The sequence below is a fragment of the Danio rerio genome, chromosome 4 (genome assembly GCF_052040795.2).
Source record: "Danio rerio strain M-AB ecotype USA chromosome 4, GRCz13ab, whole genome shotgun sequence".
NCBI classification, from domain to species: domain Eukaryota; kingdom Metazoa; phylum Chordata; class Actinopteri; order Cypriniformes; family Danionidae; genus Danio; species Danio rerio.
Window position 1 is genome coordinate 23,919,847 of NC_141024.2, and position 26,921 is coordinate 23,946,767.

Consider the following 26,921-nt stretch of genomic DNA (forward strand, 5'->3'; position numbering starts at 1 on the left):
AAACATATATAGATTTATTCTGTAAAAATTAAAATAAAACTAAAATTAACTTCAGAAAAGTTATGAAATCAGCCTGTTTTTATTCACAACAAATTAAAACATTTTAAAATTACTAAAAGAGAGTATTTATGTTTGATTTGAGAATTTTTAACTTTACAGAGAAACACATTAATATTTTAAATACAAAAAATCCAGAGAAAGTGAGGGTTTTCAAGTGGTCTGTTGTTTTTTTTTCCACGGCTCTATAGATTTTTCAGTGCACATCATTTTTATGTTTACCAAATAGCTACCCACCGCAGAGTAATACGTTTGTGACATCACTGTAATGTGTTTGGACAGTTAACAGTGCAGGACACACATGTTCATCCTAAATGCAGTGAAATATTAACTGAGCACGAATCAGCTAGAATGCCGGTGGGCACATGAAGTACAAGCACAAAAACATTAAATCCAGAGTGTCTTTCAAAGCACACAGCAGCAATGTTTAAAGCAACGAGTGATTGATTTTCTTTAGTGCTCATTAAAAAATTATTTGTACACGAAAAAGAAGTTATCCAGAAAATACACTTGAGCAAAAAGTCTACAGTACAAAAAAAATAATAATAAATAAAACTTTTCTTAAATAAAGAAATAAAATGTCTTCTCTGTGAATGAAAATTAAATATTTTATGAGCAAAACAATTAAGTAAGTAAGTCAAGTAAGTATAATTCATTAGAATGGTGCAGGGCCTCTTTTGCAGCTAGTACAGCATCAATTCATCTTGGGAATGAGAGATTGCAGAATAGTGACTAAGTCACTCAATAATATTTAGTTTGGTGACTGTGTAGGCCATGTAGGAGATCTTCAACTTCTCTTTCATGTTCATCAAGCCATTCTGTCCCGCTGTGTGTATTATCCTACATATAAATATTAGGTGTTATTGTATATATATATATATATATATATATATATATATATATATATATATATATATATATATATATATATATATATATATATATATATATATATTCTAGATTCTGATTGGCTGGAGGATGTGCATTATTTTGAAGTAAATGCACATGTAGTTTCAGTCAGTTTTGATCACACTTCTAAATAAATGTGCTTCTCTTTTTGTTTGTATTTGTTTGTATGTTAGTAGTTATCATAGCAACTCGCGAGCGCTACACTGGAAACCGATGAGGACTTTTTATGGCAGACAGGACAAATTACAAAAATGTGCATCAATTATGCCACAAAATCAAGTTTTAAGAGTTTTTCATGCAAGAATATAGTTATTTGAAAGACAAATCGGCTGTTTATGTAAAAGGATAGCGCATCTTTGTAAGTGTCGGACTCTAAGCTAGGCGAGTGAAGCTTTACATATTGGCCAGACCATCTCAGGACATGCCGCTGGATCTCTTCTCTTGCATCTTTGTTGTTTAAAACATTATAAATTAATAATTTTTGGTGTATAATGGTCAGTCTTTGGACTTTTAAACCTATTATTTTTTCTCAATTATATTTTTTGGTATTTATGACTTTTATCGAATGAATGACAGCTTCCCTTTTTGCTCAGTATGTCTACCTTGTGTTTTATTTGCTAATGTAAGCTATTAAAAAAAAAAAAAAAAACTATGTATAAAACTATACATTATTTGTATAAATTCATAATACCTATAGATCTGATAAGCTTTTTATATTAACAGACAAAGCACAGATATTGATATTTCACAATGTTTTTACGTCACATAATTTGAATCCACCAAGCTTAGTTTCCAATGTTTGCAATGTTTACATTCTTCTACTTACATTGAATCCAAATCCCAAATATTAGAAATGACAACAGATAGTTAAGATTTAATTAATGTCAGTTTTAATGTTATTGATTAATGCTATTACCTTACAGATTTCATTCATTATTTTCCTTCTGCTTTTTACTTGGTTTATCACAGCGGAATGAACCGCCACTTACTTGACAGATTTATATATTTTACATTTCAGGTGGTTTGTGTAATGTGTTTTATGTTTGGTAAAATAATTTCTAATGGCATCTTCATTTTCAACCAATTACAACTAACTAATTTGTCTCGTTCCAATAGGTGTGTTTAGAGGGTTTTGCATAAAAAAAAAAACACAAGTGGATTTAGCTGGTTTTCGACTCACAAGAAAATTTACCTTGTTAAAACATTTTTGAAAAAAAAAAAAAAGGTATTTAGCTAAGAACCTTCTTTTCATTACGTATAAAATGAAACTTCTGAACCTTATCAGAGGAGCCTGATAGACAATGCTCATTTACAAGAAAAGTCTTAAACTCTAAGTCCAGGTCTGATGGATTTAGAGGTTTTTGCATCTGAAATCTTCATATGTATGAAGCAAGCAAGTTGTCCTTAAGACACATCAGCACTTACTCTATTAATGAAATGTGTGATCAAATTAAACCTCATTTTATACCTTTCAGATAGCTTAATCACTTACTGTAGTTGTAATGCCACGTGTAAATGCGTCTGCAAATTTCTAATTATCAGCATATCCACATTCTTCAACTCAAAGAATTTCAGATTTTCCAGAAATCCACCACCATCCTATTTGGTTTCATAAATGTTTAGCTTCGAGTTGCTCTCTACAGGGTAAATACTGTAGTTATCCTCAATATCAAACATATCACAGTCTTTCTAAATCCATATAGCAGAAATTCCTGATCTTCTTTTGTCCAGTTTCTCATGTCTCAGTGGCTTCACGATGATTGACTGAAACTCTAACACGAGTCTACACAGCACAAATGAACACAACCGCTCAAGCTCCGCACTACGCCCAACATCCAGGGAAGGTTTCGAAGGAAGACACTTGTATTTTTTCCTCTCTTCAGTGCAGCCGGTATTGGATAAAAGTGTTGGAGGATCTGCAGAATCACACATGTTGAGCCACAAAAGCCCCCAGTGACTCATTATAGACTGCAAAAGCCAGCGCTCCCTAAAGAGAGTCTGAGATATTATCACAGCCGCACAGAGAGACTGAGAGCTCACAACCCATGAGCAAAGAGAGAGACGCAGAAAAACAGTGGATGCTGCTTAATCACAGTGAATTTTAAATGTAGACAGACCACAGCTGTTACTCTTTTACTGCGCTGATATGCACTTCAAGGCACCATCTCAGTCATTATTGCAAATGGGCTATATGCACGGCAAATGTTATTCAGCTAGCGATAAACTTCCGGTGAATTGTTGATGTGACTATTTTCAATTTCATAAGGTTCTTTTATACTGTAGCATGGATAATGCAATTTAATTTAAATATAGTCCGTTAAATAGACTTAAGTGTTAATTTAGTTGTTCTAGCATAACATTAGTTGAAAGCCAGCAGGGGATACATATTTCCATAATTTAAAGACATGATGTGGGACAATCCAATTTAATGCAGTGCTTCTTCTCCAGTGTTACCAACATTATATTGTATCTCAACTAATAGAGATCATTGATTTTAAATGAAGCAGATCTTAAATGATACAATTTTATAATAGCATGACAGTTTACCGGAAGCATTTAAGCTGGCTTATTCAGTATCAAAAGTCCCTGTGCATATAGTTTATTGACAGATTTTTTTATATTAGAAAAAATAATTGCTGAAATAACACCCTCCAAAAACATTAAATGAACACCCTGGCAACCAGTTGGGCCACTTTACCAACTGTACAGCACTTGATCATTGTTGTGGCAAAGTTTGTTACATTATTTAAGGCGCTATTTAAATGGTTCGTTGGCTTGTAATCATAGAAAGACCAAATTAGGATTATGTCTTCTTAAAATGTCCTAAATGTGAAATATTGATTGATAGAAAATGGGAATCCGCATTTCACATTTTACATATTTTTCTTGACCCTGTTAAAATCACTGCTATAAAATAGATATTTCTGTCGCTTCATTGTTATCGGTTAAGCTGTGTTTGTGTTAATAAACAGACGCCTGTAACTTATTTCCCGATCAATCCACTATCTGTAATGAGCCAAAGCAACTGTCTTATTGCCTTTGTTTAATTTTGGTAAAGTGCACATCGTGCCTTACAATGCACTTTAGCTGTTATAGAATCACTGTAAACCGTGGCTCTTGGAGATTATTGCTTATACACTGCTTTTTGTTATGGCATGTTACTTTGTATTTGTATAAACTGTTCTAGAGCAAGTGAACAAAATCTACAACTGACTGAAGATAACAAACGTTGCATCTTTCCATAAACATAATATGATGCCCACATGTCTCATCTGACACGCATTTATCCATCTGCTACAGAGAACGAAACCTTCATTTGTGTTTTATCTAAAGCTCTGGGCCAGAACACGAAGTCCCTGAGGGATGTAAATAACGCTGATGATAACAGACGCTTCCATAAATGAACATAAACACGAGCCACCAAATTACCAGCCTGTGGAGAACTTTAATTTTCTTCTGCTTTCTTATTTTGCTCAATCCCACTGATGAACACGGTTTTATGTAAATGTATTTCATCTGAACACACACAGATGCTTCTATTATCACTGGAATTCAGAAGTGTTGTTATCAGCGCTCGTCTCCTTCACAATCTCTCTCTATAGTCTCCTTACAAACATATGCGGTTAAATACTGTTTCCCAGCAGGGCTTCATATTGTTTCATCTTATGCGTAATGTTTCTTCAACTGAGCTATAGATTCCTCTGCGATGTAAACATTCAGTTCCTGTATCTCCTGTGTTTGCCGTTTACAGCTTAAATTAAAAGTTTGTCTTTGAAACATTCTTTTATTACAATTTTCATTATTTGAAAGGGGTTTATTCAGACATAATTAACAGACATTATATGATGAATATAGTCTTAATAAAGATTTGAGGTGAGTCACCAGCAGCTTGTAAAGGATTTTGTCCATTCCTGTGATTTTTCCAACACAAATCCCTAATGATCCACACATCCGAGAGCGACGTCAGGAAATAATCCAGGCTGCTCTTCTCATATCAGATGACTAAATCTTGACATTTTATGTAGGAATGTGGTGCGTGCCTTTGTAAAGTTCACTGCCACAATGCTAGACTGATGAATTTTTTTGTGGTCCTTGCTGAAAAAAAATAAAAATAAATCTATAGAAATCATCACAAGAGATGCACATGCAAATACCACAAAAGATTACAAACCAGTACATTTTAATGGTCTCTTTAATGAGTTGTATTTCAGGATTTGTTCAAGCTTGAAATAATCTATGGATTTCAAGTTTGCAGAATGCAGCTGCGAGGCCTTTTACCGATTAGGAGATTGAACATACATTTTTATGGTCAGTCTCCAAGATCTTTTACATGCACACTCATATGTCTGGTCCTTGAAATCTTCTGACCAAGACCTTTTAGCTATTCCCATTGCAAGTCTCTATACAAAGGTGACCTCTAACTTTGCGAACTCTGTTAAACTTGGGAAGCACATAAAGACTCATCTTAAAAGTATGCCTTGGTGGCTATACATTTCTGTGGTATTTGTGCTTGGAGTTGAAAATTACTGTAAAGCACTTGACATCTTGTTACTGTGACATTTTGTCTCTGAAATGTGCTTTAAGAATACATTTTACTTACTTTCTTGCTTGTTTGTTGGTTTTATTTCACAAATACAGTTTCCATTTAAACCAGTTTGGTTTAAATGCACAGGTAGTTCCTGTGCTTCTCCCAAACATCTTAACAACTGGCATGTGCTGCACAGGAAACCGATGAAGACATGGGAAATCCACATAATTTGATAAATACTTATCGATGTTACAAAATTTTCCTAGTGATGGGTTGCGGCTAGAAGGGCATCCGCTACGTAAAATGTGTTGGATAAGTTGGCAGTTCATTCCGCTGTGGCGACCCCGGATTAATAAAGGGACTAAGCTGAAAAGAAAATGAATGAATGATGCCACAAAATCAAGTTTTAATATTTTTTGTGAGAATATAGTTATTTTAAACTCTTAAACTTTAGTATAAGTTTGACTCTGAGCTCCGAGAAGTCAGCAGCAGCTCCCCCTTGAACAAAGCTTTATATCAGCTGGACCATATCACGACGTGCCGATGGATCTCTTCTCTTGCATCGCTGTTGTTAAAACATGATATATAATTAATCTTTGGTTTGTCTAACAGCCAGTCTTTGAACCTTTGAGCTTATTATTTGTTGTCAGGTGTATTTTTTTGCCAGATCGCAAAGATAATTTTCATAATTTATTTATTTTGTAAATAATGTAATGTTACACTGATCCTGAGTGTTTGGCTGATTGGTTTTGTTTTAGAGGAAAAAAAAGTAAGTAGAATTTTCTCTTACCTGCCCTAACAAATATTGGTCTGCGAAGAGCAAAATATAGTAGGCCTACTATAGCAAATGACCATGGAATAAGCATGATAATCAATGGCTTGCTGTGCGTTAAAGGATTTCAATGCACTTCGCGGAGGCGACCTCTAATGTGAAGTGGATGCTGACAAGGAAGTGTGGATCCAATCGCAGGTTTATTACACAGGTGATCAAGCAGGCAATGGTCAACACAGGGGCAAACAGATGTATACAGGGAATTCAGAGTTGTGGTCAAATAATAGTTAAATGGTCAGTCAACAATAACAATTTAAACAATAAACAAGCAAAGCAAAGATCGGTACACGCCAAGACAAGGCAAGAGAAACTGATCATAATGTTTACAGTAGCAGTACAACAAGAATGTGCACTGATGCTTGTGTGTGCTGTTTTTAAAGTCCATGTAATCAGTCCTTGCCAATCCTCTGGCTGTGTGTGTGAGTGCAATCAGCAGAATCTGGAATAGGTGTGTGTGAGCGGTGCATGACTGGATCTGTGGTCCATATAATGGTGGATTTGTAGTTCTATGGCAATGTGCTTGTCTACCAGCGATCTACAAGTATTAGATAGCTGATGATTGTGACACGACCACACTCCACTAATGAGTCAAGTGGCCCTTCGTCTTCACCTTGTGCATTAAAACCCTGTAACGCATGGCAAGTCGTAGATTATCCCTTACTAATAACGCTCTAAAAAATGCTGCATTGTTGTAACCCAACATTGGGTTACATGTGGACAAATTCAAAGCTAGTTTTTATTTATTTATTTATTTTTTATTAAATTTAAAATACACTTTTAACTCAATTGTTGGGTTTGTTTATATTTGGCTCAATGTTACAACATACCAGCATTTTTATTTTATTTTTTTTGAGTAAACCATTAAAACCATTGTACATTATGTAATGGATTCTATTGCTTGTTTGTTTTGTTTTTGCTTTTTTAGCAAGGATGGCTTAGGTGTTTTCAGTGTTTTTAACACACTGCCTCAAGTTGAAAGATGGATTATCATGATGTGTTTTGTTCTAGCTAATGAATAAAGCTTTTCTTAAGCAATTAGCACCATGCTAAGAGAGCAGGATAAGCTGTTAACTTGCTGACTGAAAGCAAGTAGTGATATGCTAACATACTTTAACTGTTGACTTGCTAACCCAGGGCAAACTGACAAGGATGTTTTTTTTTTTACGTTCAATATCAGCAATAATAAATAAGTGCCATATAATATCTTACCAGACACTAAATCTTACCAAAAATATTTCAGCTAATGAAGGTTTTTATTGTGGAAAATGCTAAATTAACTACTTTGTATATAAAGTAAGTATTACATTAGCTTTTCCAGTGTTACAGTATTTGCTGCTGTGGTCTGAAGTGATATATTCTGGCAGAAAGCAGGCCTTGTCCACCTGTGTGTCTGCCATTTTGACAGGCTGAAAAGCAGGCCGACCGTCCAGAGTGACAGCTGTCAGACAGGCTTTTACTGGATGTGCACTCATACCTGGAGATGTTCATGCACACACACCAACACATGAAACACACAGATGATTCCATGTCAGAATGAGGCGGCGGCACAGAACATGACAGCGATCGGGTGACGAGTGAAACGTGGTTGAGTGTGTGTGACAGAGAGAGAGAGACAAAGCAGTGCAGTCTGGGAAAGAATGAGATATGATGTCTTTGAGCTCTGACACTGCTGGGCTTTCTTTGAGCTTCACAATCATCTGATGTTTCTGATTTTGTCACTTTGCCCGTCGGTGTCAAGACTGAGGATATCGGATGAATAAATCCCACAATCCCATTAAGTGGTGGGAGTCCATATGTGTCAGATTATGTGCTTCATACAGTATGTGATATTTAAACCCCTGAGATCAGACAGAAGTGTTTCATCTGGTTTTCTATCTTTGTTTTATTTCAGCTTCCAGTGGCAAATACCGCTAACGCTCGCAGTGGGAAACGCCAGTCACATATCAACGGAGACCATCATTTGGGTCACAAATAAATCAGGTATATATTATTAAGAGTGCTTGGTAAGCGCAGACACTCACATTATGGTTATATTTAATAACATTTTATAAGACTTCATGTTTTTTATAAATCTCGAATACACACACATATACATTTACTGAAATTCCTGATTTCAAAACTGCATGTTTTAGAGTGGCCTATTATTGTGGCCCACCTAAGGCACACTTGTGCAATAATCATGCATCTTAATATACCACATTTGGGAGGTGCAAATATTATTTTGGCAAACAGGTTTAAGAAATTGTGTTAACAGTATTTTAGAGACATAGGCCTTTTATGATTCATTACCCTATTTTTAAGAGTATGAGGAAAAATGCCATTTATGATAGATCACACATCATTTTTTACCAGACACTGAATCTTACCAAAAACCTTCAAGCTAATGGAATGTTTTTACTGAGTAAAATGCTAATTTAACTTCTTTGTATATAGATTAAGGCCCTGTTTACACTAATAAGTTTTAGTTTTAAAACAAGCGTTTTAGAATGAAAATGATCCGCGTCCACACTGGCATTTCATCTAGTGTTTCTGAACAACTCTCCATCCACACTACACCACTGAAAATGCACATCACATGACCACACAAACACACTGGCATGTGGTGCAGCATTTGTGGATTTCTGAGCTCCAGGCAGTTATCTACCCAGATGAGAGCTGTGCACATTGGACTGTTTATCAAGGATTTACAGCTGGATGTAATCTCACTTCATTTGTTAAACATAATATTTAATTCATCTTGTTCTCCATCCAACGACATATTTCCTGACTTTTTACATCTGTTACTTGTACTCAGGTAACGCGTTTTGGCTGAGTGCAAAAATAAGTTAATATATTAATTTATGTAATTAAGTACACTGATTCTATATGTTCGACTGATTGCTTGCATTTATTTGCTATAAATGCATTTTACATTATACTTTTATAATGGCCATTATTAATTATTAAAACTGATATTCAGCAAAAGAGAGGTATGTTTCGTATTTTCAATGAGAATGAAAGGAGCATACAGTGAAGATGGCGCTCATATAAATATGTAGCTTCACGACGACTCAACATTTTTGTTAATTTGCTTAAATCAAAATGAGAATAAGCAGTTCCTTAAATCATGTTTTCATTTTATTGCTAAGAAAGTGAAACAACGTAGCCAGGGTGATGTGAATGAGGTTATAAAGTACCCTGATCCCTTTGAAGATTTATCTGAAGTGTCCTCGAGGGTTTGTTTACCATATGAAACTTGCGAAGTCTGAACTTACAGAGAGTGGTTGCAAGACTGAACTTAGGCGACTTAATATTGAGGAAAAAGCCCCAATAGGCAAATGTCTGCAGCCCTCCTCTGTTTTCAGATGTCTCTGTTTTCCCACATCCACACTGACATGGAGCAGCAGCGTTTTCAAAAGGCTCCATATTTGGCGCACGAAAACTTCGGTGTAGTGTGGATGAATGGCATAACCATAGCGAATCATGCATTTTCAAACTAAAACGTATTAGTGTAAACGGGGCCTAAGTATTGCATTAGTTCTTCCAATGTTTTTCCACAGTATTTACAGTATGGCTGTGTTGTACAGTGGCTTGTTATTGTGGCCATCCGGAGGCACACATGTGCAGTAATCATGCTCTCTTGAAATACCACATCTGGGAGGCGGATAGATTATCCCAGCAAACAGGTTTAGAAAAAGGTGAAAATGTGAGAGAAATAGGCCTTTGGTTATTTCAGTTTATGAAAAAAACTCACATTCAAAAGACATTCGTTACCAAATTTTCAACAGTATGAATAAAAATGTCATTAAGCAATGGATCACACATCATTTCTTACCAGGCACTGAATTTTACTATAAATATTTTAACTAATAGGATTTTATCGTGGAAAATGCTAATTTAACAACTTTGTATATAGAATAAGTATTGCAGTATGTCTCCCAATGTTAAAGTATTTATTGCTGTATTGTACAGTATTTATTTTCTCAGCATTTATTCATTTCAGCATTTATTCTAATCAACATCTTGGCTTACCCCCATGTAGCGTCTATATTTTGGTTGAGTTTGTTTTATGTTTTGTTGCTTTCATTGAAAATGTTAGGGATAAAGTACATGCATAAGGTTGTTATCACAGAATAAATCCTGAGAGTGCAAAACAGAGACTTTAGTTAAAACACAACTACTTGCCACAACACATAAAGAATAATACTTCATAAATGATTTAATTAAACTAAAAGCTGACAGAAACAAAACTGAACTGAATGGAGCATTCACTAACATATTATAGCTATATTATTCCACAGATTATTCATTCACAAGTTGGTGCCAAAGCAGTTAATAACAGTGGCATGGCAGACAAACAGATATAAATGTTGATTTAAGTATATGGATGTGAATGTTGGCCTGTTCAGTGATTAAAGGGTCACGAAACACCAAAACACATTTTTTGAGCTTTTGACAGTCGTATATGTGTCCCACACTGCTAAAAACACTATTAGGACACCTATATTTCACTAAAAAGTGTAAATTGGTTGTTTTTGCGTTATTTCAAGCAAATTCGTACTTCCTGTTTGAAACGAATTTTTGAAGCTGCGTCACGGTCATGACATAATAGCGTTGTATTCCAGCGTGCAGACTGGGCGTCTGTGCCTGAGTGAGTCTTATTACGTCTTACAGTGTGATACATTAATGCATGAGTAAGGCTTGGTTCAAACCAATCAGCGCGCTCTATTGTGCAACTTCATTAATATTCATTACTGTCACAGTGTTTACACCACAAAGACGCCACGTTGTGTTGGCAAAACAAGCGTGAAGTGTTGCTTTTATAGTTTGCTGCCGTTAAGTTTCGTTTTCATTTTCTCTCTGTGAGAGCTTATCTGGATCACGTGTGGATTAACAGTGTACGCGACGCTCGACAACAATAACTTACGTGTCTAAGGAGGATTATTGTTTACCTGAGAGCTGTTCTCATCTGCAAACGCTGAAATCTGGATTTGCTTGTAGTATTCTCTCCATAAAGACGCGGCTCTAGTTGCTGGTGATTGTCCTGTCTCTACAGATTTGGTAAGTGAGCGACCAGTGCTCTTTGTTTATTCAGTTTGTTCATATCGAATTAAGTTAACTATAGCACTGAGTGCAGAAATGTTAGCACCGCATTTAGTGACCGGAATAACACACGCGGCTTTCTGACGCTACCTGCCGTGTGCATCTAAGTTTCCGGGAAATGCGGAGTTTTTTTTTCTCTCATTCGCCGTGCGGTATCAAACATTGCATGAAAAATACACGCTTAGAGCAGTTCCTCGAATCAAATATCTCGTTTGTCGCGAGGGGCATGAATGAATTCCCTGAATGAAAGAGCCAAACTGCAGTTAAAGTCCAACATTTATTAATTCAGCAAATAATTCGACTACAGATGTCCATGTAGCTTAAACACCATCGCTTTCTCCTGTCTGTGTGGGTGTGTATTTTGACTCTGAAACTCGCGCGTGCACAAATAGACACTCCCACACCATCCCACTTTAGTTCCTCCGACACTCCCCCCTAAACAGAGCTAGACACGCCCACTTTTCTGACTTTTTCGAAAGTAGAGGTGTGAAAACACCCTGCTGAAACGAGGGGGTTTCATGGCCCTTTAAAGGTGATTCGAAGTTCCCAGGTGAGCCTGTGTTATTTAGTGGTGGTTATCTAGGATTAACATACCTTGCAATGACTAATCAGAATCGAGTATTCAAGACAGACATGTAAGAATTCCTGTTAAATTATATTTTACATAGTCAGTAGATATCAATGGATTGCTTTAAGGAGTTTTACACAGCATGGTAATTTGTCATGAACTGATTATGCCTTGTCTTAAAAAGTCAGGTTAGTTGATACAGTATTTCAAAAGATTATTGGTACACAAGATATAGCCGTATTTGTTGATTGATCAAAATGATTGATTATTCTGGCCCAAAAAAACATTGTCATAAATTAATAAAGAGGTATAAATAAAAGATAAATACATACATATAAGATGATAATAATAAAATAATTGCCAAACTACTTGATAAGTTTCTTTTTTTTTCCAGAAAGTCATCATTTTAATGAGCCTTTCATTATAATTCCATTCATTATAATCTCAGGGCAGACGCATCACCCTGACTTGTGAAATGAATTTTAATTAAGAAGCAGTTGCTAAAAACACGTTTGTCATTGATGCAAGTGCATTTAAATCATTGTATTTGCATATATTTTTATTAAAGAAATGTTTAGATTTCACTTAAAAAAAATAGATTGCGCCATTGACATAAGAAGTCTCTGTCTACTTAACTGTAAATGACACATTAAAACATAAGGTACATTATTAATTGGATTTCCTCATTAAATTAGAATAATTTACTCCCATGAGTGCATTTATGTAAATGTCCTTTCTTCAGCGGCTTCACATCCACCATCATTATATGCAATTCCTTTCCTCTCCTTTGGGAGAATGAGGTGGATTCTGTTCGGATGGAGCCACAGCGAGTCAAATTCCAAGAGCAGGAATTGAATTTGTTCTGCGAGCGGCTCAGAGCTGAGTGTCCACTGATTATGAGAGCATTTAACAGCCTCCACTTTCTGCTCACCTTTCCTGAAAAAGAGGCTCATCAGGGCTACAATGCAGACGACACAGAGTGAAGCAGAGACAATGACTCTTGGAGGAAACAGAGTCTGGAACGCAGAGACCCCATTTATATGCATTAACTCACTGCCTGACTCTTGCAATCTGCCCGGATGCGCTCGAGATCACGATACACTCCAAAAATCCATCCAGTGCACGAGCTGGAAAGCACTTAATCGGTGCATTTATTTTCCGTCAAAAAGCACAAGGTCCAACTGGAATATTACAGCAACAGAATGTTGCAAAGATGTTAGGTTACAGATGTTGTACATTACTCAAACGCTAAACACATCATCTCTTCTTGAAAATAGCAGAATAACTTCTTTCATCAACAACATGAATACCTTCATGAATAACAAAACTGATGTTATGAGTTTATTCTCATGATAATAAATAGTACTGAATTTATCAGTTCTGTATTTTAATCATTAATGTCATTAAAAAAAGTGGTCAGCTTACATAAATTGTATTTTTTATAAACATTTTAGTTTTTTAGTTTTTTATTTAATTATTGTCATCTAAAAACATTTATTTTCATGCGCAAGCATCATTTTGATGGCATTTGTGAATTTGTTTTATTTATTTGGATAAAATGTTCTGAAAAGCTGACTCATCCACTGGCTGCTATTTAAAAAAAGGCTTATTAAAAATGACATTTGCAAATGCTTCTTAAAAAATAAAATATATTTATTTAAGGACAGCACTAGTCTGAAATGTTCTCATGTTTTTAAAGAAGTTTTGTTTTATGATTGCCAAACAGTTGAGACAGTTAATTATGTATTGAATAAATTATTAATTATATTAAAGTTACATTTTATTTCAAGGTACAACCCAGGCTATTAATAAACCAATGACTATGTCTTTTATTTCAACAAACATCTAATTTGCTGCTTATAAATAGTTATTGATGAAGCACTTGGGCTTAGGTAGCATTAAGGATGTAAAAGAAGCCAATCTTATCAACAGGCGGGTAATAATTCACTAGTTTTGGTGAGAATTGTTCCCTGTACTAAAATGTTACTTTAAATTTATTTGCTGTAGTTATATCATCCATGCATCATAGTTCATAGTTCAAGTATCACAGTTCAGTTTCCTTCTATTTTGTATTTTCTTTAGTTTATTTATATTTTCTGTTTTGTTTCATACTTGCTATCATCTAAAGAGAATCACATTTGTCTGTGAGCACCATTTCGCGGCCTGTGTTTCTGCTTATAAGCTCCACATTTTGCTGTCAAAGCTGAAATTAAATGTTGGTTTCATGTCCTTGTCCTTTTTTTGCTCATGTATTTATAGAGGCGCACAGAGTGGGTCACATGGTTGGTGAGACATGGTTGCTGGGCAACATCAATCAGACGGGCTACTTTAGAGTGAACTACGACCTTCACAACTGGAAACTTCTTATTCAACAGCTGATGAGCAACCCGACGGTACAGAACCCACAATCCCTTACTTCCATCTTGTGTTTCCATCACCCTATCCTGTTAGTTAAAATTTGCCTAATGGAGGCATCAGTTTTGCACATCGATATGGGATAACTAAATAACTAGTGCCACATGAGGTGGTTTTGCAGGCAGTTGTGAAAAAGAATGTTTCTTAAAACTTCAACTTTGGTTGAACTACACAACTGCAATAATATTACACCACTGAGGAAGAAAAATAAAATGATAATATTTGAACAGGAAATATATCTTTTTAATAAATAAAAATAAACAATATAAGTCAAGATCAAGCCAAAATGTGCCAAACAATTTTTTTTAAAGCATATATTTAAAACAAGAATCATAAATAGATAACACTAATAATCGGTAATCAATAGGCGATAAGAATGAAGAAATTATACAAATTACAAATACATAGTCATAATATTTTTTGTCTTTTTAACTGCAGATAACTTTAAACTGGGGTAACATTACTTTTTTTCATAAAAATTCAGGGAAAGTGTATCTTGGCTTGTGTGCATTAATTCTTTAAAAAAATGCAGGGAATAGTGTATTTTGGCTTGCGTGCTTTAGTTCTTTATAAAAAATGCAGGGAATGGTGTATCTTGGCTTGTGTGCATTAATTCTTTAAAAAAGAAACTGCAGGGAATGGTGTATCTTGGCGTGTGTGCATTAATTCTTTAAAAAAAACTGCAGGGAATGGTTTATCTTGGAAAATCCCTTTCCTTCCACAAAGTTTACTCAAGCATAACACAATCAAGGGCATACTTTTCTTTACCTCTTTTTTGGACTAGATGAACTAGATGAACTGTCATTATCAGTCAGATATTGAAAGTAGATATAGCTTTTTTAGAAGTCCTAACATTGTATGCTGTTCTTAAATTATTAGCAGTGCTAATTTCGTCAAAGAATATTAAGGACAACATCTTTTATGTTGCTTATAGCTTGACAAACAGAAAGTTGACAGGTCATGTGACTGAAAACCATAAATGTGCATGCTATGATCCTCTAATTAATGACCAGAACATTATTCTTGAAGAAAAATTACTAGACTAAAATGTAGTTAAAATGTTAAAACTAAATAGCATGATTTTTTTATTTTTTTATTTTTTTGTTATAATTCGCTTCTTTGAGCTGTTCATTCATTAGATTGATTGGAACACATGTATTTAGTCACATCACTGGGACAGCAGAAAGATTGCACTTGTGTGAAGAAATTAACTCGGATTCAATTTAATTCATATTTATTTCTATAGCGCTTTTACAATGCACATTGTGTCAAGCAGCTTAACATAGAAGTTCTAGTAAATTGAAACTGCGTCAGTACAGTTTTCAGAGTTAATGTTCAATTTAGTTCAGTTCAGTGTGGTTTAAATGTCACTGCTGAAAGTCTGAACACTAAAGAGCGAATCCATCAATGCACAGCTCCATATGTTCCAAACCAAGCAAGTCTGTGGCCATTGATAATAGAACTATAGTATTTGTAATCTTATTGGTTAAAAAAAATGTCTTACTTGAGTCTTACTTTTTTAAATAATCTTTTTCGTTTAATTTCAAAGTGCCTTCACACTTTTAATAATTCAAAATTAATTTTCTTATCACAAATATTGTGGAAATAATGTAATCTCAGCTGCCTATAAATGTTCCTCTGTTGGTCACAGATCATGGAAAGTGAAACCTAAATCTCTCATGGGTGGTTGGATTTATTCAAAATAATTTTAAAAACTTTCTTTTTTTAGATAACATTTTTTTACAGCACTATTTATATGACAACAGGCTGTTTAGTATAACTTTTAGGGGGAAAAAAACTGCAGTTCAATGCAAAATCAGACATTGAGAAACACCCATATAGCCAAAATGGGCAACTTGGTGTAATCCTCATTTCATAATACCCTGTGAAGAGATTTGCAGTCGAATCAGGCACTTCCTATCCAAGCATCAAATCTTTGATTATTCATAGTCAACCCTGCTATAATGTCTATAAAATCACTGTTAAACTGCAGAGTCAAATTTTCAACATCAAAAGTTGACAGAGCGGAGATCAAGATCCCTTAATGCAATTCATAACCATAAAAAAAACAAAAAAAAAACATGAATCATGATATTAAGAACCGGTTAATTTACTTTTTTTTCACAATATGGAAATGTTTTTATGAATGCTTTCTTATCAACGTATAAAACATCAAATCTGTAGGTGAAAGCAGGTTTCTGTCAGTACTTTCGTTTTCGACTCCTGATTCATCAAATTATGTTTCCCCTTCAGTCATGATTCCTCTTTTCCTCCTTCTCCTCATCTCTCATCTATCCGCCTGCTTTCCGCTGCATTATAAATGTGTGTGCTGTTCTCTTGTGGCAGATCATCTCTGTGGGCAACAGGGCCGGTCTGATTGATGACGTCTTCAACCTGGCGAGGTGAGTTGTGTTTGTTACACGGAGCCTCTGGAAACATGCAGAGTCATTCAGAGAGCCTGAAACCTGCACTAGAGATCCATTTAATGTCCTTCACACCCCTGCAGAGTCTAATTCAGCTTTATTTGTGTGCTGCTTTTTATTGTCCCACTAACTGTCAGGTTATTTCAGGAGGTCTTTGACCTACCACTGAGCAAGTACAAAGTGACAGCGGTGAGGGAAAACTCTCAGAGTATAAAAGCCCATTGAGACCAAATCTATGGCAAGCCATTTTTACATCTAACCTATAAAATACACTACTATCTATTTTCATTATTTGAGAAAATTTGTGTATATTAGTATGTTTTCTGTTTAGTGCTAATACGTATTAGCTTGAACTAATACTTATTCATTAGCTTCTATTGAGTTTTCCTCTGGTACTAGTACCTATTTTAAAATATACTAGTACTTATTCATAAATCACCAGTTTTTCTTTATTAGCTACTAGTACTCATGTATTCATAGCACTTTATTATACAGCACTGTTTTTTGTGTTTAAGCTATTTTTCTTATCACCATTATTACATAAACTAGGTAATAATTAGGTGCTATCTGTATCTGTATGCCCTGAACCTAACCTTAACCCATGTAGTTACCCTTAACCCATTTAGTCAAATAGATGCTGGCTGTTTCTCAATTCCAAGAACACTGAGAACAGACTTGTATTCTTGTGAAGAGCAGTCTTGCCAAGTTACCTCAGAAGAACGAACTCTGGAGACCGCGAGAACACAGAACGCGTCCTGTGAGAAATGAGAGGCTGTGTTCTTCTCTGGTTTTTCCTGATGGTCACATGACCTTGCGTTTTTAACCGAACATTACAGCATTCATACAGCGATTTATCATTTTTTTAATCATTTTTTTATCATAATTTTATCATTTTTACTATGCATATAGACTTTACAGATGTACTTTGCACAATACAAATAAAAAAGATTTTATTACAAAATTGAGCAAATAAACACACTCAATGTGTTGTGTTTATGCCTTAATAAAGATTTTCATTATGAATGTTTACTTTCACCTACTCATGTATAGGGAAACTTCTGAGGTAAATAAGTTATATCTCTGAATTGTAATGATAAATCAACTGTATTAAAAATGTTGCACTTCCCACCTCATTCGCAATGACTTCTGGAATTTCTAGAGCTAATTCGTTGCTCAAGTCTGCATCTGTGTTTCTTTGATATCTAAGAACACATCGGGGAACTTTCACGTGTCCTCTGTTCTTGCAATCTTGAGTTTTGGAACTGAACTTTGGCGGTTGATGATGTTACACGAGAACACAAGATCACTTAAAAAAGCATATTGAGAAACAGTCATTATGTGCACATAATGTAAAATAAAGTGCAACCGATACTTTTAGTATTTTTTTCTAATTATTTCTAGTACCATTTGTTATTACTAGCCAATATGGTCTAATATATAATAAATGTGTAGTTTTTTTTTTATTAAATGAGTACTAGAAGCTAATCAAATCAATTCAGTCAACAAGGAATAGTATCTGTTTCATAGATATGGGTGTCTAAATAACAATTACTAGTACCGAATACAGTTAATCAGAATTAATATCTAATGAATAAATACTTGTATGTAATAAAAATCAAATTGACCTAAAAGGTATACATATTTAATGAATAAATAGTGTTTAATAGTGTTTAATAAAAAGTATGTAAAAACTTAGGTATGTAATAGGCATCTCAAACAAGAAATGTAAATAGTACTTAATGATGTAAAAGATAGCATATAAATTGCTTCTATATAGATTAGATGTTAAAACAGCTTGTCATACTACGAATACTAACTTTAGCACAAAAACGTATGAACTTCACTGTACATAATTAATTTATAATTTAAATAAAATCCCTTAAATGCACTTATGTTGTTTTATTATACAACTTAAATGTAAGATTTCAACATTTATTCACTTTGACAAAATCAGATCAGCCTTTAAATCGGTTTCTTTGAATGCATTAAATCAATTAATTGTACTTATTTATTTATTTTTTATGATAATATGCTTAATTTCTGAATGACACACTGTGAATGAATAATTAATTTATTAAAATTTGATTTCCCTAAAGAGCTTATCCTAATCATGGAGGATTTTTTTTTCCCAACAAATGTCGATCACCAAAAAGGGGGTTGCAATAGCTGAAAATTGCAGCAGTGCAAATAGATTTTTATCTTCCTGGGATTTCAGAAGGTTACATCATGATTAACAGGTCTGTATGGAAATGAAAGTGTTGCAAATCTGTGTTTAAAACCTTGGTTTTGCATACATTAACAGCCTCCAAGCTGATTAAAATAGCATCACAAGACATACAGATGAGTTCATATTCAATATGATCTGCTGATCTCAGAAGAATTAAATGTTACAGAAAGTTCAAATCCTGACATATTCACCAGATGTGGAAATATAATATGTAAAATGACCATATAATGTTCATCTTAAGTGGATCCATTATGTTTTACATAGCCGTACTTGCTGTTAAACTTAAATAGAAGTGATTAGCCAGTCAGCACCTACAGTAAAAAAACATCCATTACCTTTCCTTTGATTGACATTTGTGAAAAGGTATATATATATATTTTTAGCATAATTGTGGTACTGGAAATAATGGTTCATTACATTACATTACATTATAACTGTTTATTATAACTGTTTATTCATATTATTCATATTATTATTATTATTATTATTGTTGTTGTTGTTGTTGTTGTTGTTGTTGTTGTTGTTGTTGTTGTTGTTATTTGATTCAATGGAGTATTAGGGTTTCTAAGTTTGTTTTTATAATTAATTGTCGTTTTGGTGGTGCAATTAATTATTGATTTAATAAATCATACACAATACATTGACAATTAATTGTTTTCTACTAATATGGCAAGCTGTTTAAACACTGAATCTATAAACATAGAATTCATAATTACAAAACTAGTACTTTTTTTAGATCCACTTTGTGTTTAATTGTATGCAAGTAAATATTCATAGATTATACTTATTCATCATGTATTAGTTTTTACCCTCTTTAGATAAAGGTACCTGACCTTTTGGTAAGACTGAATGGTCAGTCTGAATGTATAGTTATAAAGCCGTCCATCACACTGGAAAGAGCAGTCAGATCCAGTCAACTTCTGACCGTTCATTACTGACAGATGCAGCTCGTGTACTGTTAGTTCCTTTTCTCCTTCAGCCTGAAGGCATTATTGAAGAAAAAGCCTTTAGCTTATCAAGAATAGACCTGTGGTGAGACTATTCAGCCGTTACTGCCATGGTGGATAATAAGAATGTGAAGTAAACCTCTGCCTTTTCACTGTTACCTCATTGTGTAGATCCAGATTTAAAGCTTTAACATTAGCTGGAAACTCTCATACACACGTCTATTGGAACAGAAATGATAAAAGTAAGCGCCAGAAGCTGTCGTTAGTCCCTTCATGAGCGACTGCTCTACCTCATGTCCTCTCTGTCAGACTCATTCTTTTTATGAAGTAAATATTCAATCGCGAGCAGCTTGGATGCTAAAAAAAGTTTGAGTATCACCGATGGAGTTTCTTCAACGTTGAACACTGTATATTCTATCTGTCTTGTTTGTTAAATGAAGTTTGGACAGTCGTTTTTACCCTTCCACTAAACTAAATGAGGAAGCTGCCAGATGCTCTGCTAGCATTAGCGCTGCTGTTCATCATACCGAAGCGACAGGCTCGTCTGCGCGGCTCACGTTGAGCTAGACAGGGGTTTAGTGGGCATGTGGAGAATTGTGTTTTTGGCCACAGATGTTTTCTAACCATGACGATTCAGTCAACTGATGACAAACCCGCAGGGAACTGTGTGTTTATTGCCATCACGTTGAGCTGAGAATGGAAACCTGTTCCTGCTGCGCTGTCGTACGTCATGTTCATTTAGCCTGTTTATTCAGCTTGGCCTTGTTTACCGAAGAGCTGGATAATTGAAAACTAACAGGACTAAATGCAAATCCTTCAGTTCCTCAGCTTTGATTTATTTATTTATTTTTTCTGTTTAGTGCGTATTGTTTCTCTCTGTTGTTGTTTACAGCTACTCTTAATAAAACTGCGGATGCTAACAGGACGTCTCATTCAACCTCAGGGCTGTGGAGGTGTTTATTGGCTCTTACGTACCTGAGAAGCGGAAATGCCAACCTGTGTTAAAAACAGCATCAGCGTAAATCACCATGTGTAAAATGTCTCAGTAAATTGCTGGGTGATAAAGAGTTTTCATATGACAGAGGGAACTGAATGCCTGGAGTGATGTCACCTAATTAAATGCCCCTGGTGCTCATGGGAATCATTCACACAGATCAATGCAGCCGCACAAAGCTCAGTCAGCCTTTATTGTGATTATGAATTACTGGATCAATTGAGAAGAAAGCTGCCGTTAGCGGAGCCTGGCTTGAGACTGAAGATCATATTTAAAATGCATTATTAATGGAGGAACATGTTAATTGGGTTAATTGCACAGCTTTCATATCTTTTGTGGAAAAGTGTCTTTAATTACATTCAAGTTGTCATAATATTCTTTAGAGCACCAGCTATAATATAATATAATATAATATAATATAATATAATATAATATAATATAATATAATTTAATATAATTTAATATAATATAATGTAATGTGGGCAAAGCAGTGGCGCAGTAGTTAATACTGTCACCTCACAGTAAGAAGGTCGCTGGTTCGAGCCTCGGCCTGGCCAGTTGGTGTTTCTGTGTGAAGTTCGCATGTTCTCCCTGCATTCGCGTGGTTTACTCCGGGAGCTCTGGTTTCCCTCACAGTCCAAAGACATGCGTTACAGGTGAGTTGGGTAGGCAAAATTGTCCGTAGTGTATGAGTGTGAATGAGTGTGTATGGATGTTTCCCAGAGATCGGTTGCAGCTGGAAGAGCATCCGCTGCGTAAAACATGTGCTGGATAAGTTGGCAAGTCATTCCGCTGTGGCAACCCCGGATTAATAAAGGGACTGAGCTGAAAAAAAAATGAATGAATAATATAATGTTTACGTGCAGCGTACAGATGTATATTTAGATCTGCATCAGTAATATTTTTAAAAAAAGGTAAATATATAGATTTATTCAGGGTTTTTTTCCAAAACATTAACGTGTACAAAAAATAAAAATAAAAAATAGAAGTTTGTGTTGATCATTTGCTTTAGACTATACTAAACCAAAGCACTTCCCTGTTTGGAAAAAACAAACTACCAAAAAAAGTAATAGAGACTGTCATAGAATTTTAATGACCTTGTAATGTTCAAAGGTTATAAAATAACTTATATTGATTTTAATAGAAACTATAATAGACTTTTTTGGTTCTATTTGGCTCTTATTTTTCTTTTATGTTAATTTTGGGGTATGTTTAAGGATTAGTACACCCAAAAAATTTTATTTACTCCCTATTTTCCCACCCTTAAGTAGGTTCAAATCTTTTATAACGTCTTCTTTTTTTTTCTTTTTTTTGCATGAAAGAAGATATTTTTTAAACAATGTTGGAAATTAGTAACTATTGACTTCTATAGTAATTGTTTTTTCTACTATGGAGCAAGTGAAGAGTGAGTAAATGATGACAAAATTGTCAGTTTTGGGTGAACAGTCTCTTTAAAACCAATAAAAGATAATTAAACGTTTCCAAAGCACACTAGAAACCATGAAAACTTAGTGGTTTTAATAGTTAAACAGTGGCGGTCATAGTGTTTTTAATGGCATTTGAAATCATTAGGCTGCATATCCACCAAAGCATTTTTCCCGAGGCAAGCGTATTTTTTCCAGTTGTTTTCAATAAGAGCTCCACATTTTTTAGAAAGCCAGCAGGGTGACAAGGCTGTGCACTCAGCGCTTTTTAAATGTGCCGACAATTGGAGAATCTTCAATACTGAGTTAAACGCAGCACTGCAAAAGTGTTCTCAAGGGTTCACAGCTGAGCGTTTTTATTCAGCTACGCAAAAATGTGTCGATGGACATGCACCATTAGAATCTTCTGTGATGAGTTAAATGGTGTTTTTTTTTTAATCCTCAGCAGGGTTGTCTTGATCACTGCGTTCTGAACCTCCATAGAAACCTCTCATTAATAGCAATATCAATCTTAGAGACAGATATTGTGTGCGTGTGTGTGTGTGTTCTGTGTGTATGCATGTATGTGTGCGTATGTGTACACTGAGTGGTTGTACACAATTTATTTGGACTTTTCAATACATATATATTTTTGCAGAAATCCTTTTTTCAGTGTATATGTAATAGGGGTGTCACGATTTCGATTTTAAATCGAAATCGATCGAAATTTATGCTCAATTTCGATTATCGAATCAAAAAATAGAATCGTCGATGCTGCCACGCCCCCATGTCACGTCAGCTTAGCTTGCCAAGCGGGAAAAAAAAACAGGCTTGTTGAAGTGCTTGTTAAACTGCAGAAGCAGGAGACCTGTCGACAGAACTTAAACCCTCTCCTCTTTCAATGAAGTCGCCGGTGTGTAAGCATTTTGGATTTCCAGTGAGTTATGTTGACAACGTTCGTGTTGTCGACAAAAAAACACAGTTTTGCTAGCTCTGCTATGTACGTATTACGTACGATTTGTCCGATAGACAACACCGGCAACGCGATCCTCCGCCCGCCCCTGTTGCAAATCCGCTTGCGAAAAGTACACACTCAGGCCCTGTTTACACTGTCTTTGTTTTTAAATGGCATTTTAGAACGACAACGATTTGACATCCACAGTGGCGTGTAGCATTAATGAGGACCCCTCCTTCCTCTGAAAATGCACATCACGTGACCACACAGACACAGACGCACATACAGCCTTGCGCTCGAGACAGCAGGTCCAGGCAGTCAGAGGACTGCTTCAATCTTTCACTCACTTGTACTTAGTCATTTTAGCGAACACCTCAGATACTGTTTGCTGGTTACTGTTGGTTGTGCGTCTTTTTTACCGACGCCATAATAACGTCACAGATCACTGCCTATTCACGAGTCCCGCAGAAAAAAAGTGATTGACAGGTGGTAATTATGTGTGTATCTTGCCTTTATTCATTTACTGTATGATTTGATTATGGGTAAAACAAAGACCATGCAGGTCAGGTAGTTTAAACGGTAGGCTACAAAGAATTAATTGGTCATTAATTAATTAATTAATCATAATCGAAAATCGAATCGAATCATGCCTTTAGAATCGAAAATGTAATGGAATCGAGGATTTGGAGGATCGTGACACCCTTAATACGTAAATAATAATAATAATAATAATAATAATAATAATAATAATAATAATAAAAACAATATATAAAGGGTGATTCAAAAAGAATACTACAAATTGAAAAAATCTGTATTAGATCATAGAAACATGATGGAACCTTGGGTAAATAGTCTAGTGACATCAACCAGAAACTCGAACTCGTTCCACATTTTCTGTAACATCTCGGGTGTAACAGTTTGGATAGTTGCAGTTATTCCTTGTTTTAGTTCCACAATGTTAGCTGGTAGAGGTGGTCGAAACACCCATTTCTTTAAAGTACTCCCATAGAAAAAATCACAGGGGGTGAGGTCAGGGCTTCTTGAAGGTCAGTGATGAAGAGCTCTGTTATGAGATGCCTGGCAGCCAATCCATTGGTTTGGATACTCTTCGTTTAAATAGGCAACCAAATGAGACGACAGAAAGAGCTTAGCTTTCATTTTCTTCTTTGCAGAGTTCTCGATTTTCAAAGTTGTGGTATTATTTTTAAACTGTATCTTCTATTGCCTGACCACAACTCTTCACCTAACCCTACCCTTTACAAGATACTGTGAACAGTTTTATTTTCTAGAGAAAAAAAAAACTCATTCTGTATGATTTAATAGCCTTTTGAAAAATGGGACATCAGCAATGTCCTCATAATTCACCATCTCCTTGTAATACCTGTCACACCCATGTCATATTTCACATTTGTGTCCTGATATGTCTCTGAAACACATACATAGACACATTCTTTTCATGAATGTTTTTGTGCACAGAGTGAGCTCTAATTTCAGTCTCAGTGATGAAGCTTCGTAATAGGTCTGTTTGAAATGCTCTTCTAAATCTCCCACTAAATGAGCCACAATTACAGGCCAATTTAGAAGCCAATGATTTATTCAGGAGCCTGTTATGCTGCTCTTTATATACTCATGAATTAAAAATCTGAGCGAATTTTAGAGTTTTTTTTCAGTTCTTCAGTGGTGGCGAACGATCGTGTTGCACGACATCACCTGCTCTCATTGAAAAGATGTGATTTTAGGAAACCACATACAGTTTACTTCTACTGGAGCTCTACTATCGGTGATAAATAGCCTTTATGTCATGCTTTATGTTTCTCTAAGGTTGTGTGTCTTTGTATCGGCACATTTCTGAAGCGAAAGAGTGATCAGCTCATTCCTTGCAGGGCTCTTTAACAGCAGGGAAACTTCAATGCCTTATGACAGTTTTATGGTAATGTTGCGTCTATATTTAATGAACATTTCCCCTCCAACCTTCGATCAGAAAGCTGAATAATTCAAAAATACAAGGAGGAAAGGAATGTTTTATAAAATGGAGAAACTGAATGGCCTCCAGTTGCTGCTGTGTGTCAATGTGGCATTATGGAAGTGTCTCTACTTATAAATGACAGCCATTATGAGTTTCTAAATTTCTTTATTTTCCCTAAAAGAAACATTTTAAAAAGTTCAAAACACACTTTTATTATTACTTTTTTCAGTAGTTCACAGTTCACATATATACTACTGATAATGTGAGTGGTGTGTTTGATGTCTTATTGAACATGTTTAATTAGCCATAGCCATATCACCCTGCACCCCAAGGCCGGTTACTCACTAAAGCTAAGCTGGGCTGAGCCTGGTCAGTACCTACATGGAAGACCACATGGAAAAACTAGGTTGCTGTTGAAAATGGTGTTAGTGAGGCCAGCATGGAGTCCTAAAGCCCCAGTATAGTGAAGGGGGCACTATACTGTCAGTGAGCGCTTTCTTTCGGATGAGACGTAAAACCGAGGTCCTGATTTCTGTGGACATTAAAAATCTCATGACACTTCTCATAAAGAGATGTAACCCTGGTGTCTTTAACAAAATTACTACCCTTCCCCATCCACCTCAATCAGCTCTATCACTGTCTCTCCACTCCCATCTATAGCTGGTGTTTGGTGAGCTCACTGTTGCCATTGTCCTGTGGCTGCCGTCGCATCATCGAAGTGAATGCTGCACACTGGTGGTGGTGTAAAGAGACACCCCCCCCCACCTCATGAGTAAATTACTTATTTACTTATTAATTGAAATCATTGTTGTGGTGATTAATGTTTGCTTTAGTTCTGTTCTTGACTTCTTGACTACAGCAGTTTTTCTCTAAAACTCAGTATTTGTAAAACCCATTTTTATATCATGAAACACATTCCTATTCATTGTGTTTGTATTTAAAAACACTTAAAAGTGAAAGAGAAACCATTGGAGACTGTATGACCTTTTTTCTATTAGGTCAGTGATCGTTTATTGTTCTTGAACTCATGTTTTATATTACATTTAGATTAGTTTAGTTTTTACTTGCTGCTAAACATAGTTACCATAGTTACTAGGGATGTGACAAACCACTTACTCGAAAAGACAAGATGAAACACAAGATTTGGTTCATGAGAATGAGGGAGACGAGATTCTTACACGATTTTTACAAAATCTTCATTGATCCTCAATAATATAATACATGAATAGTCTTTTATTCTCAAATTTAATATTCTCAAATTTTTCTTTTATTCAATTTAAAAATCAAGTTGTTGTAAATTCTATTTTACTTCTATTTGAATGAATTCTATGCAGTAAAACACTGCAAAATACACTTTTTTTGCTAATATATATGAATGTAAAGTAGTCTTTTATTTGTAATTTTAAATATTAGCAAAAGGTTTGCTAAAAATGAATAGAAAATAGATCTTTATTAAACTAAAAAAGTTTAAAAGTGCAAATTAAGTTGTATGCTTTTTGATATCAACTTGAAAGGAATGGCATTTTACTTATATTTTAATGAATTCTATGGAGTAAAGTACATGCAAACGCAGCAGAATATTTAGCTATAAACTCTACTGGCTGGCTTTTCTCCT

General features: G+C 35.1%; 1 protein-coding gene across 4 annotated transcripts in view; it reads left to right on the plus strand.

Annotated features, from left to right (window-relative positions):
* The window catches only part of trhde.1 (thyrotropin releasing hormone degrading enzyme, tandem duplicate 1), a 202,266-nt gene that overhangs the window by 143,799 nt on the left and 31,546 nt on the right, over positions 1–26,921 (plus strand). For 3 of the 4 annotated variants that reach the window (XM_087248252.1, XM_087248251.1, XM_087248250.1), the window contains 3 exons: positions 8,218–8,306; positions 14,236–14,369; positions 16,738–16,793. In XM_087248252.1, the coding sequence (XP_087104378.1) occupies positions 8,218–8,306; positions 14,236–14,369; positions 16,738–16,793 (279 nt within the window). Of the gene's footprint in view, positions 1–8,217; positions 8,307–14,235; positions 14,980–15,026; positions 16,460–16,737; positions 16,794–26,921 lie in introns of those variants that run through there. The other variant, XR_015483140.1, reaches the window with a different exon arrangement.